This window comes from Hypanus sabinus, chromosome 4 (genome assembly GCF_030144855.1).
Source record: "Hypanus sabinus isolate sHypSab1 chromosome 4, sHypSab1.hap1, whole genome shotgun sequence".
Lineage (NCBI taxonomy): Eukaryota > Metazoa > Chordata > Chondrichthyes > Myliobatiformes > Dasyatidae > Hypanus > Hypanus sabinus.
In genome coordinates, this window is record NC_082709.1 from 17,623,355 (window position 1) to 17,638,526 (window position 15,172).

At 44.0% G+C, this 15,172-nt stretch overlaps 1 protein-coding gene across 1 annotated transcript in view; it reads left to right on the plus strand.

Annotated features, from left to right (window-relative positions):
- The first annotated feature begins 13,317 nt into the window (after positions 1-13,317).
- Positions 13,318-15,172, plus strand: part of LOC132392427 (TGF-beta receptor type-1-like) — an 86,267-nt gene continuing 84,412 nt past the window's right edge. The window contains exons 1-2 of the mRNA XM_059966252.1: positions 13,318-13,568; positions 13,978-14,165. Of these exons, the coding sequence (XP_059822235.1) occupies positions 13,318-13,568; positions 13,978-14,165 (439 nt within the window). The remainder of the gene's footprint in view (positions 13,569-13,977; positions 14,166-15,172) is intronic.

Genomic DNA, 15,172 nt, shown 5'->3' on the forward strand with positions numbered 1-15,172 from the left:
TCAGGTGCCATGATCTTGGAAGTTCTCTCCTTTCAATATTTAACACTTCTTGGTTAGATTATTAACACAATTTTTTTTATTTTTGCCGAAGCTGAACATTTGACTGGATCTCTAATCTCCTTCCTGCCATGTAGAATGACACTCTACCAAGCACAACGTATAACAACTGTCTGCCTCCTACTATGTTTTTGTTGAGAAATGAGCTTGAGGCTTTGTTATATCTCCCTCAATCTAGATGTTTATTGCTGGAAGATTGCCTCATCCAAATGTGGCATGGCGAGGATGACCTTATCACCAACACCATCAGAAATGCTGATGACTGAGCCAGTCCCTAACCCAGACTGTCATTTTCATCACCTTCATCCAACCTGTGACCTAAATGACAACTCTCTTCAGTCAGTGCACCCTGCTGACTCTTAATCAGCAGAAGTTGCAGAATGTCCAAAGTGACTGGACTGTACTGTAGTTCACTGTAATTTGCTCTTGTAAAGAGACAGGTTTGATGAGAATGAGTAGGAAAGTGAAGAGCTAATTAACCACAAGCACAACATGTTCTTGGGCAGAAAATGAGAGAACAATTCAGATCCATAGTTCAATAAAAAGCATCTGACCTAAGGCGCAGAAGGTTTGTGGAAAGAACAAGAGGTGATAACCCATGGGATCGTCAATGTGGTTGAGACCATTCATTGTCCAAGTAGCCAAGGGGCCCACCTTGCTGAGAGCCAGATTAAAAAGGAAGGGAGAGGCAGTCAGTGCTTGCTTGGTAGGGGAATACGTTGAATGTCACTTTGTCTTAGATTCACTGTGCTTGACTCAAGTAATCCTGACACCAATCCAATGCACTGAAAGTGTTGAAATCCTAGCACACTTCCAGCCCAACATAGAGTTGAAAAGGCTATTCAGTTAGAAAACAAGGTTTCTGTTGAAGTTCTACAATATTGCAGACCAAATTCATGGTTTTGTCTCCCTAGTTTAGCAAGAGGAGTGCATACGAAGAGATTAGCGAGACTGTAATTGTGACCTTTGTGTCCAATTTGTGATGGTTACAGAAAGGTCTCCATTGATTCTTTCCAGAGAATCTCTTGATTATTTCCCTTCAGTGATTGATGTGTTGTAATATAGATTTTTTTCCCGTTAGATAGCAAAATGTGAATATGATCTTCATTAGATGGAAAATCTTAAAAAAAGGACCAGGAACCATTCAAAGCACAAGACCTTTTCTAATCTTCAGAAAGCTTTTGAATACATCAACCAACTGGTAAATGGAATCCTACTTAAATGTGCATGCCCTTTGAAATTAGATACCATTCATGTCTTCAAGCTGTGATTTTAACCAGTGCATTTCATTCATCACCAATCAAGTACCAGTGTAGACAAAACACTTATGGTCACCCCAAGGCAAATCAAAACCCCCTCAGCCACAGCAATGAAAACCAACATAAAATTAATCATCAAACCTGTGTTTTAATATTTCTGAAGTTTCCTGTGATTTGGATATGGCCAAAATGCTACTTAAAATTTCATTTTGAAATGAGCTAGAACTAAACATTAAAATCATTCATTTGCATTTAAAAATAAAATAATTCAGCTATTTTTCTAATTTTTACGGCAGTGTAGTTGCCTCTACAATGACTGTAGAATCCAAAAGTAGATACTATACTTCAGAGTCATTTCTGGGGAATTTAAGTAAACTTCTCGTGAGTTTTGAGTGGCAAAAGTCAGATGGCAAAATTGTGAGATTCTAATCTTGTCAGCACTTGCATGAGTAAATGCAAGTAATTGAGTGGAAATTTCATCAAAGTAAGTCTTGACTATTTCCATAATGTCAAAGTAAATATTCTCTGTCCTTTTTCCAGCAGATAAGATGAATGTATCTTTCACCATTGTCCTTGCAACCAATAATCCCATGACTATTTTCCATCTCAACGGTAATGATGTAATGTTTTTTTGTGTAGGAGCCATCATCCATCTTTTTTCTATCTGCATTGTATTCTGTGTTGCATGTTTATGGTAGCTAGTTATGTGGGTGGGAACTTGGTAAAAACAAAGGGCTTAGTTATGTACTCATGCCTTGTTGTGGGCAGTATAAAGCTGGGGACCAGCAAATGTCATATCTTTTGTTGATCACTTACCTTTGCTTATTTACACTTGAAATCGTTTAAATTTGCTTAAGTACTTTACATATCGCTAACATGAGGAAATCTGCAGGTGTTGTAAATTCAAGCAACACATAAAATGCTGGTGGAACGCAGCAGGCCAGGCAGCATCTATAGGGAGAAGCACTGTCGACGTTTCGGGCCGAGACCCTTCGTCAGGACTAACCGAAAGGAAAGGTAGTAAGAGATTTGAAAGTAGGAGGGGGAGGGGGAAATTGCTAGCCTAGTTTCGTAGGTTCCATCGGTTCAAGATTATATGTTTTGCTAGTTTTTTGCTAGTCTTTTTAATTGGGGTATAAAAAGCTGCAATCAAAGAGTTTAATGTTGAATTTGAGATGAAGTGCTAAATGGATGATGCTCAGCCAATAACTATTCTTCTGACTTATAAGTTCCCATTTTACTCACCATTAATGAAGACATTAAGGTGAATTTGTTCTCTGGTTACCATTCTTTTGTCAATGGAAAGAGGTTCCTCTTATCTTCTCTCATCAAAGCCATTCATAATCGAGTAATATTGTTCCTTTTTGTCCTTATGGCGACTTTGGCAGCATTTTTGCCATTTCCTTAGCACTTGTCTTTTTTACAGTGCGGAACAGGCCCTTCGAGCCACACTGCCCAGCAACCCCTGATTTAATCCTAGCCTAATCACATGACAATTTACAATGACCAATTAATCTACCAGCTGGTATATCTTGGGAATATGGGAGGAAACTGGAGCACCTGGAGGAAATCAACACGGTCACGGAGAGAAGGTAGAAGTGGAGTGACTTGAACCCAGGTTGCCTGTACCATAAAGCATTGTACTAACTACTACACTACCATGCTGTCTTTTTGACCAACTTTTCATACCGCAGAAGTTCAGCAACCTAGTTTCTGTGTTCAAAATCCAGAGGTTTGGTATACTGTAGCTGCTCTCGGTTACTTTAAAGATTTTTTTGTGGGCAGGAGAGTTATCCCTGGTGCCCTGGTGGAAGCTAATGCATCACAGGGAGAACACACAAACTCCTTGCGGGCAGTGGTGAGAATTGGGTATTAAGGGCACAATTTACAAGTTTATAATGGTAGAAAATTGGGAAGCATAGTGGCTTTGGAGGTTATAATGAGATTTGTAGATTAGTTGTTGGAATGTGCAAGCACACGTGGAATGAGAACTAATGTGACCAAGGATGAAGTGTTAGATGTATCAAGAATTCAAGGCAATATAATCTAGAAGGTACAATATGAAAGTGAATAGAAGAACGGAGATTTAGGATAAGGTGGAAAAAATAATTTGAAGTGGCAGGAGAAATAGAAGCAAGTTTAACAATACATATGTGTAATCCTTGACTTTTATAAGTGCTGCCATAAAATATGAAAGCAATGAAATCATAATTAATTTCTTGTAAAATACTGATTTGACCGCACTTTGAGCAGTTCTGGTCACCAAACTGTTAGGTAGATGTGAAAATGTTAGTGAGGGGCAGCTGCAATTTGATAGAATTCTGTTGCCAGCGTGGAGAGGCTTCGTACTCAAGGATTATTTCTTGTGACACAGGATCCCATTCAGCTCATTGTGTGTCCTTCAGTTCCAAGCAGAGCAATCCCTCCAGGCTGGATTGATGGCGTTTAGGACTGGTGATCTGTGCAAGTACAAGAGGTCCAGGTAAGACGTCAGGGAGGCTGTCTCATGCAAAGCAGCAACTCTGGATTAAACGAATCACATAGGGATGCTCTGCAATTGATAAAGGGCTAGAATGTCATCACCTTCTACAAAGCAACATAAATGGCAATGAGGTTTCATTCCCAGATGACCTTGATGCCTTTTATGTTGACTTTGACCAACAGAATATATAAGCACCTTCATGAGCACCTCCCCCCCCCCCCCCCCCACTCACCTGCACCTGTGCACTCACCTGTGATCTATCTGAGGCTGATGTACCCTTCAGGAGGGTTCATCCACGGAAGGCATTTGGCCCAGAAGGCAGAGTACTGAAGGCCTATGTTAATCAACTGACTAGAGTATTTACAGACATCTTCAACCTCTAGCTTCAGCTGTCTCAGGTAGTAATCTGCCTCAGCACTTGCATTCACCATTAAGTGCTTTTAGAGGTTGGTCATGTCAACTGCCCGAGGAGTGACTGGATCCATTCCAGTTAGCCAACCATTCCAACGTGTCAACAGCAGATGCCATTTCATTGACCCTTTGCTCAGCTCTGGACAGTGAAGACATTTATGTCAGGATGCTGTGAAGTGACTGCAGCTTAGCATTCAACGCTATCACCATCAAGCTTCAAGACTTGGGTCTCAGTACCTTTCTGTGCAACTGGATCCTCGACTTCCTCACTGTCGTACCACAGTTAGTACGGATTGGTGGTAACATCTCCTCCACATTCACCAGTAGCACAAATCCACCACAGGGCTGTGTGCTTAGCCTTTTGCTCTACTTGCTTTATACTTATGACTGTGCGGCTAAGTAAATTTCCAATGCTGTTTTTAAGTTTGCTGATGACAGCACTATTTTTGGCTGAATCAAAGGTGGTGATGAATTGGCATATAGGATGGTAATTGAAAATCTGGCTGAAGATGCTACAACAACATCAGGAAAACCAGAAGAGTTGTTTATTGACTACAGGAGGAAGAAACCAGAGGTCTATGAGCTAGTCTTTATTCGGGGAACAGAGGCAGAGATGGTCAATAGCTTTAAGTTCCTTGGCATCAGCATCTCAGAGGATCCGACCTGGGACCAGCACTTAAGTGTCTTCACAAAGAATGCACAGCAACACCTGCTTTTTTAAATGTTTGCATAGATTTGTCATGTCACCAAAAATTAACTAACCTCTATAAATACAGAGTGAAAGGTACGCTAAATGGCTGCATCACAACTTGGTATGGAAATACCAATGCCAGGGATGGAGAAGACTACAGACATTGGTGAATACAGCCAGTCCATCACAGGTGAAGCCCTCCCTACCACTGAGTACATCTACATAGAGCGCTTCCACAAGAAAGCAGTATCCATCATCAAAGGCCTTTACTAAATAGGCCATTCCCTCTTCTTGCTACTACTGTTGGGAAGGAAGTACAGAAACCTTGGGTCCCACACCACCAGTTTCACAAACAATTATCACCCTATAGCCATCAGACTCTTGAACCAGTGTAGGTAACTTCATTAATTATTAATCTGAATCAATTCTAATTTTGATCGAGCAGACTTGCTCTGCGGCCTGCAGTCAATGAACGACACAGCGCTAGATTGAATTGCGTATTCCTGGGGACTGTTTCGATGACTTGTGGTTTGAGGTTATGTTTTGTGGGTTTGTTTGGTCTTTTTTGCCGTTTGTGCCATTTGTTTTCTTTTGCCTGTTGGAGGTTTTTCTTTAATGGGTTCCATCCTGTTTCTTTATTTCATGGATGTCTAAGGGAAGGCAAATCTCAGTGTTGTATATTGCATACATACTTTGAAAATAAATGTACTTTGAATCTTTGGAGTAAACACGAGGAAATCTGCAGATGCTGGAAATTCAAGCAACACACACAAAATGCTGGTGGGACACAGCAGGCCAGGCAGCATCTATAGGGAGAAGCACTGTCGATGTTTTGGGCCGAGACCCTTCTTCCTTTGATGATGGATACTGCTTTCTTGTGGAAGTGCTCTATGTAGATGTACTCAGTGGTAGGGAGGGCTTCACCTATGATTGGCTGGCTGTATTCATCAATATCTGTAGTCTTCTCCATTCCTGGGCATTGGTGTTTCCACACCAAGTCCTGACGAAGGCCCGAAATGTCGACAGCGCTTCTTCCTGTAGATGCTTCCTGGTCTGCTGTGTTCCACCAGCATTTTGTGTGTGTACTTTGAATCTTTGATCACTTTTCAAGGATTCTTTACAATTCATGTTCTCCAGTATTTATATTTGCATGTTAAAACATCCTTCAAGAGGGTGAACCCACTAAGGACTTCAGGCCCTGATGGTGTTCCTGGCAGGTCACTGAACTGCCAACCGACTGGCTGAAGCATTCAAAGACATCTTCAATCTCTCACTGCTAGTTGGAGGTTCTCACCTTCTTCAGAAGGGTGACAATCATAACAGTAACCAAAAAGAGCAGGGTGAGCTGCCTTGTTGACTGTCGACCAGTTGCACTCACATCTACTGTAATGAGGTGCTTTGAGAGGTTGATCATGGCCAGGATTAACTCCTGACTAAGCACGGACCTCGACCTGCTACAATTTGCCTGCTGCCACAATAGGACTACAACAGATGCAACTTCAGTGGCTCTCCACTCAGCCTTGGTCCACCTGGACAGCACTAATACCTACAATATGTCAGGCTGCTGTTTATTGATCGCAGTTCAGCATTCAACACCATCATCCCCCTCAGTGTTAGTCAACAAGCTTCAAATCTTGGATTTCTATACCTCCCTCTGCAACGGGATTCATCGGTAGACAATGTGGACTGGAAATAATACCTTCTTGTCACTGGCAATCAATGCAAGCACACCTCAAGAACGTGAGTTTTGCTTGATACTCTACTGACTCCACACTCATCATGAATAGGCAAAGCTCAAACATCATGACATTGACAATGACACAACTGTATTTAGCAGAATCTTAGAAGGAGACCGAGGAGGCATACTAGAGCGAGCTAGGTTGGCTGGTTGAGTTGTGTCACAACAACCACCTGTGATTCACCATCAGTAAGACCAAAAAATTAATTGTGGATTTCAGGAACAGGTTGTTGGGAGAATACACACCACTCCTCGTTGAGGGGTGAGAAGTGAAAAGGTGAGCAGCTTCAAGTTCCTGGATGTCAACATCCATCCTGAGCCCAACATATTGGTGCAATTATGCAGAAGGCGCACAAGTGGTTGTATTTCATTCGGAGTTTGAGGAGATTTGGCATGTTGCCAAAGACAATAGCAAATTCAACAGATGTTCCAAGATGAGTAACCTGACTGATTGTTTATCTGCCTGGTATGCAGGCTCCGGTGCATAGGATTGTAAAAAGCTGCCGAAGGTTGTTAACTCAGTGAGCTCCATCGTGGGCACTAGTCTCCATACCACTGAGGGCACCTTCAAAAGGCAGTGACTCAAGATGGAGGCATCCATCATTAAGGATCCCACCACCCAGGACAATCCCTTCTTCTCATTACTATCTTTAGAGCGGAGGGACCGGAGCCTGAAGATGCTTTCTCAACATTTTAGAGACAGTATCTTTCTATCCACCATCAGATTTCTGTTTTGCTCTCTTTTTGCACTTAAAAATGTCTTACTGTAACCTGTAGTAATTGATTTTATGTATTGACAGCACTTCAGCTGCAAATTAACAAATTAAATGACATTTGGCAGTGATAATAAATCTGATTCTGGTTTGTCTTCTATTGCACGTTGGCGTTTGCCAGTCTATGTACAAGTTTTTCATTAAATTCAATTTTTTCCTTGTAAATGCCTTCAAGAAAATGAATCTCATGGCAGTACATTATATTAAATTGTATACATACAGTAGGTCAATAATAAATCAACTTTGAACTCTGGGGGCAGTAAGCTCTTCATGGTTTCCTGCAGCCCCACAAGAAAATCTCTTTCTTGTCTATTCTGTCCTGTTGTTTCTTTTGTCATTTAACTTCACTGAAGGTTAAGTTATAGCAACCAATGAACCTTCTAGCACATCAATGCAATGAATGTTATAATAATTATGTAATTGGAGTGCTACGGCAGCGCAACATTTAGAGCAATGCTATTACCGCTTGCAGTGTCGCAGTTCAATTCTGTTGCTGTTTGTAGGGAGTTTGGATGTCCTTCGCATGAGTCTGTGGGTTTCCTCTGGGTGCTGCAGTTTCCTTCCCCATTCCAAAGACTTACTGATTAGTAGGTTAGTTGGTCATTGCAAATTGTCCCATGATTAAGATGGGGTTAAATAGTGGCTTGCTGGGCACTGTGGCTCATTGGGCCAGAAGGCTCAATGCTGTTCCTTGTCTCTCAATAAAACTAACAAGGGACTGCCCATGAGGAAATTGAGGATCTGCAAATTGGAAGGAAACGTACAATCATGGAGAGAATATGTGAACTTCACACAGACAGCACATGTTTGTGATTGAATCTGGATTCCTGAAGCTGAGAGCAAAGTTTCAATTAAATTTATTGTCAAAGTACATATGCTACCATGTACAACCCTGAGAATTATTTCCTTGTGGGTATACATAATAAACCCATAATAGAGTAATAGCCATAATGATGATAGCTGGTTCTTCGCTTGCAAAGATCAGGAGGGAAGAAGCGATGGCACAATCATTGGTGACTGTAGAGGCCAGTTCTGGATATTCAGGCTCTGGAACAGTAGGGATGTGGGCACTTGGGTAATAGGATCCTTCCTAGAAGATCATAAGATAAATAAGAGCAGAATTAGGCCATTCGGCCCATCGAGTCTGCTCCGCTGTTCAATCATGGGCTGATCCAATTCTTCTAGTCATCCCCACTCTCCTGCCTTGTCCCCATACTCTTTGATGCCCTGGCTAATCAAGAACCCATCTATCTCTGCCTTCAATGCACCCAATGACTTGGCCTCCACGGCTGCTCGTGGCAACAAATTCCACAGATTTATCACTCTCTGACTAAAGTAATTTCTGCACATCTTTGTTCTAAATGGATGTCCTTCAATCCTGAAGTTGTGCCCTCTTGTCCTAGAATCCCCTACCATGGGAAATAACTTTGCCATATCTAACCTGTTCAGGACTTTTAACATTTGGAATGTCTCTATGAGATCCCCCCTCATTCTCCTGAACTCCAGGGAATACAGCCCAAGAGCTGCCAGATGTTTCTCATATGGTAACCCTTTCATTCCTGAAATCAGTCTTGTGAATCTTCTCTGAACCTTCTCCAATGTCAGTATATCCTTTCTAAAATAAGGCGCCCAAAACGGCACACAATATTCCAAGCGTGGTCTCACAAGTGCCCTTTAGAGCCTCAACATCATATCCTGCTCTTATATTCTATACCTCTAGGAATGAATGTCAACATTGCATTCACCTTCTTCACCACTGACTCAACCTGGAAATTAACCTTTAGGGTATCCTGCACAAGGACTCCCAAGTCCCTTTGTATCTCTCCTTTTTGAATTCTCTCCCCATCTAGATAATAGTCTGCCTGTTTACTTCTTCCACCAAAGTGCATGACTGTACACTTTCCAACGTTCTATTTCATTTGCCACTTCTTTGCCCATTCCCCTAAACTATTCGAGTCTCTGTGCAGGCTCTCTGTTTCCTCAACACTACCCGCTCCTCCAACTATCTTTGTTTCATCAGCAAATTTACACACATCTATTAATCCCATACTCCAAGTCATTGATAAACATCATAAAAAGCAGCGATCCAACACTGAACCTTGTGGAACTCCATTGTTAACTGGCAGCCAGCCAGAACAGGATCCCTTTATTCCCACACTCTGTTTTCTGCCGATCAGCCAATGCTTCACCCATGCTAGTAACTCTCCTGTAATTCCATGGGCTCTAGCAGCCTCATGTGTGGCACCTTGTCAAAGGCCTTCTGAAAATCCAAGTACACCACATCTGCTGCATCTCTTTTGTCTACCCTGTTGTAATTTCCTCAAGGAATTGTAGTAGGTTAGTCAGGCAGGATTTTCCTTTCAGGAAACCGTGCAGACTTTGGCCTATCTTGTTATGTGCCTTAATTCCATAATCTCATCCCTAACAGTCCATTCCAACAACTTTCCAACCAGATGTCAGGCTAACGGGAACAGGCCTATAGTTAACTTTCTGCTGCCTCCCACCCTTCTTAAATAGCAGAGTAACATTTGCAATTTTCCAGTCATCCGGTACAATGCCTTAACAATGAAAGATCATTGTTAGGGCCTCCGCAATATCTCCAGATACTTCCTTCAGAACCTGAGGGTGAATTCCATCAGGTCCAGGCGATTTATCCACCCTCAAACCATTAAGCTTCCTGAGCACCTTCTCAGTCGTAATTTTCACTGCACAAACTTCACTTCCCTGACACTCTTAAATGTCCGGTATACTGCAGATGTCTTCCACTGTGAAGACTGATGCAAAATACCCATTCAGTTCCTCTGTCATCTTTGCATCCCTCATTACAATATCTCCAGCACCATTTTCTAATGGTCCTGTATCTACCCTCAACTCTCTTTTATCCTTTATATACTTAAAAAACTTTTAGTATCTTCTTTGATATTAGTCGCCAGCTTCCTTTCATATTTCATCTTTTCCTTCCAAATGACCTTCTTTGTTTCCTTTTGCAAGTTTTTAAAAGCTTCTCAAGCCTCTATCTTCCCACTAGCTCTGGTTTCCTTGTATGCCCTCTCTTTTGTTTTTACTTTGGCTCTGACTTCACTTGACAGCCATGGTTGTGTCCTTCTTGCATTCAAAAATTTCTTCTTATTTGGAATATATCTGTCTTGCGCTTACCTCATTTTTCACAGAAACTCCAGCCATTGCTGCTCTGCTGTCCTTCCTGCTTGTGTCCCTTTCCAGTCAACCTTGGCCAGTTCCCTTCTCATGACATTGTAATTTCCTTTATTCCACTGAAATACTGACACATTGGAATTTAGTTTCTCCTTCTCAAATTTCAAAGTGAACTCGGACATATTGTGATCACTTTTCCCCAAAGGTTCCTTAACCTTAAGCTCTCTTATCATGTCCGGATCATTGCACAACACCCAGTCCAGCACAGCCGATCCCCTAGTGGGCTCAACAACAAGCTGTTCTAAAAAGCCATCTCTTAGACATTCTACAAATTCTCTGTCTTGAGGTCCAGTACTGACCTGGTTTGCCCAATCTACTTTCATGTTAAAACCCCCAATCATTATCATGACATTGCCTTTCTGACATACTTTTCTATCTGCTGCTGTAATTTGTAATCCACATCCACATCCTGGTTGCTGTTTGGAGGCCTGTATACAACTGCCATTAGGGTCCTTTTACCCTTGCTATTTCTTAACTCAACCCATAGAGACTCTACACCTGATCCTTTGTCATCCCTTTCTAATGATATATTATTTCTTATACATAGGGCCATACCACCCCCTTTGCCTACTAACCTATCTTTCCGATACACCGTATATCCTTGGACATTCAACTCCCAATGGCAGCCATTCTTTAGAGATGGTCACCATGGCATACTTGCCAATCTGTAGCTGAATTTCAAGATCGTTCATTTTATTTCTTATGCTGTGTGCATTCAACTACAACACTTTCAGTCCAGTATTTGTAGCTTTCTGTTTTTACTGCACCACGCCTCTATTGCCCTGTAACTCATCTCACTGGTTGTGATAATGCCTCATCTCCTACCTGTTCTTTCTATCATCTCTATTGCACGCTATCTTTGATTTATTTCTGTTTTCCCCTTCCTCAGCCCTATCGCTGTGCTTCCCATCCTCCTGTCAAATTAGTTTAAACCCTCCTGAACAGCTCTATTAAACTTGCCTGCTAGGATTTTGGACCTCTTTGGGTTCAAGTGTAACCTGTCCCTTTTGTACAGGTTGTACCTCCCCCAGAAGATGCCCCAATGATCCAGGAACCCAAAGTCTTGCCCCCTACTCCATTCTCTCAGCCATGCATTAATATGCCTGATCATGCTATTCTTGCACTAGTTAACACATGGCACAGGCAGCAATCCTGAGATTACTACCCTGGAGATCCTGCTTTTCAGCTTCCTACCCAACTCGCTGAATTCTCACTTCAGGACCTCCTCCCTTTTTCTACCTATGTCAATGTGTATCAAGACTTCTGGCTGTTCACCCTCTCCCTTCAGAGTACTGTGCACCCGATCCAAGACATCCCGTACCCTGTCACCTGGGAGGTAACACACCATGTGGGCATCTCCATCGGGCTGACAGAACCTCCTGTCTGTTCCCATCACTATGGAATCCCCTATGACTACCACATTCCTCATCTTCTTCTCTCCCTTCTGCACCACAGAACCAGGCTCAGTGCCCGATCGCCGTGGTCGTCCTCTGTCAATTCACCCCCTCAACAGCATCTGAAACGAGATAATGATTACTGAGGGGGAGGGCCGCAGGTCTGTTCTCTCCTATCTGAGCTCTTCCTGTTCCTTCCCTGACGGTCACCCACTTATCTAACTCTTGAAGCCTCAGGGTGACTAACTCCTTTTAACTCCTATCTATCTCCTGCTCACTTTCCCTAATAATTGTAGGTCATCAAGCCTCAGCTCCATATCCCTAACACAGTCTCTCAGGAGCTGTATCGCAGTGCATCTGGTGCAGATATGGCCATCTGGGAGTGATGCACCATCAATAACTCTCGGAGATGTGAGGCGAGAGATAGGCTTTTATTAGCTGGAGGAGAGCACAGTCAGCAGAGACCATCACACAACATCCTGGAGACTGAGGGAGGAGCAGTGCCTCCAATCGCCTTTATACAGGGGACTGTGGGAGGAGCCACAGGAGCAGTCAGTGGGGGGAGGGGGGGCACGTGTCCAGACAGGTATATGTAGTTCACCACAGGGAGACTGAAAGATTCCCAGGATTCCCAGATCTGACACCCAGTGCAAAGTACTAAGCCTACAGACATGTTCTTTATTCCTCTTTAAAAAAAATGGAAAGAATAGAATGAGGTCCACTCACCCACTTAACCTCGCTGAAGCCTGAATGAGGCAAAGGCCTACCACTCTGCCTCAAATCACTCTGCTGATGACTGCTCCGCTAGGCAGTGTCTCCCTTTTATGCCTGAACCTTCCCCGCCATCTAACTCACGATTGGTGCTCTGGTTATAGCTGTTGACAGGCCACGTGCAATGGACAAATGCTCTCGAGGCTCCCTTTTTAAATAACCACCAGTGACCTGCGGGAAATCCCTCTCAAGATCTGTTGACGCCGCTGATAGGCCACATACAATCCTGCGTGTCCTCTTCTTTTCAGCAGTTGCTCTTCTGGTTTCCTCAAAATTCTTGACTGCTTCGTGGATCAGCGTTCTCCAGCGGTCTCTGTCACAAGCTGCTCGTTGCCGTCAAAATTTGCCCACGAGAGCTGCTGCTTAAGTTGGTCTTTGTACCTCTTGTGCGGGGCACCACTATCTCTCTTGCCCTGAGAGTTCTCCGTAGAGTACTGCTTTTAGTAACCTGGAGTTGTCCATGTAAGGCATGTGGCCAGACCAGCAATGAGGCTTCAATGCTTGGAGTCCTGCCTTCTCCAGGATCTCATGGTTGGAGTCATGATCCTGCCAGCTGACACCCACGGTGGAGCGGAGGGAACGCTGATGGAAGCGCTCAACTGGATTTGCTTGCGGTACAAGTCCCAGGCTTTGGAGCAGTATCGCAGTGTTGTGACAACAGCACAGCTGGTGGTTCTTCCACGTGTTTCTGGAGGTGCCCGAAGGCACAACTGGCTCTGGCAAGTCGATTTGCAACTGTCCCTTACTACTGTAGCGTCTTTGGAGATGATGCTGCCCAGGTAGGTGAATTGCTGAATCGTGATGAAAGGGTGGTCGTCAATGGTGATCCGAGATGGGTTGTAAACACCACGAGGGGGATTCTGAAGGAGGATCATTGTTTATTTCAGACTGACTGTTACCGAAAGCCCATGCAGCCTGGGTGAACTGAGTGACTGTAGTCTGCAGTCCTCTGTGCGCTTAAGAAGAGCACAGTTGTCCGCATATAGTAGCTCAAGAATGGGCTTTTGCATGGTTTTTTGTTTTGGTGAGAAGGCAGCGAAGGTTGAAGATATTTCTGTCTCTTTCACTTCCCATAGCATCACGCTGAAAAGGTGTCAAAGAGCATTCGTGCCAAAACAAAGCCTTGTTTCACACTGATACTGATGGGGAATGGTTCAGACAGGTCATAATTGTGTTTAACCTGACCAGTTGGCCTTTACGGAGCTGCTGCAGGATGGCGAGGGATTTCAGGGTGCAGCCGAGCTTCGACAGAACCTTCCAGAGACCGTTGCGGCTGACTGTATCAAAGGCCTTAGTCATGTCAATGAACGCCGTGTACTTCCCACATATTGTTCACGGCTCTTTTCCTGTATCTGGCGCTGGACCAAGATCAAGTCGTATGTACCTCCATTCGCTCTGAATCCACACTGTGAGGTTGCCTTCGGGAATGGTCGGGATGATTCTGTCCAACAGAATTCTGGTGAGGATCTTCCCCATGGTGGACGTCAGGATAACACCTCTGTAGCTTGAGCAATCCAATTTCTCCCCTTTGTTTTCATACAGGGAGACGGTTACGGGGTCGAGTAGGTCATTTGGGATTGAACTTTGCTCCCAGCAGGGTGTGAGCAGGTTTGTGAGTTTGTAGCCCTCAGGTTCCTTCGCCTGCGTAAGTCTAGGGGAGACGATCTCTGGCCCTGCCAAACGGGGGAGATTGAGATGCGAGTCCACCCTGAAACCCTCTCTGTTTTGTAATTCTTAATTTGGCTACAGGGTTAGTGATGCGCCATCAATAACTCTCGGAGACGGGAGGTGAATGATAGGCTTTTATTAGCAGCAAAAGGGAGCATGGCATCTCAGAGACTGAGGGAGGAGCAGTGCCTCCAACCGCCTTTATACCGGGGTCTGTGGGAGGAGTCACAGGAGCAGTCAGCAGAGGGGTGTGTCCAGACAGGTATACATAGTTTACCACATTCACCCCCCCTTTTGTTTTAAAAGAGAGTCCCCATTGGGCGAAGTTTCTTACAAGTATATTTACAGGTTAAGTCTATCAGGCGGTCGAGTCTGTCGCTGCGATCTACGTAGCACCGGTGGTGATTGCACTGGTGATGGTGGTTGTGCTGGCTCCGGCCTGACTTGAGGTGCCAGCCCATTAGGCGTCAGTAATCCCTCATGCGTGTGCGTGGTGCCCGGTATGGGAGTGTCGTGAGGTGTCTGTGTAGGGCTTGGTGTGCGCAGTGTCTCGTGGGTATATACATCGGTGGGTACAGGGTTCATAGTCACCATGGAGTGTTCGGGGTAGGGGTCTGGTGCTCCTGCGGGTGCCAGGTCGTGGACGGAGACCGTGTCCTCCCGCCCATCAGGTAAGATCACGTAGGCATACTGGGGGTTCGCATGAAGTAGGTGA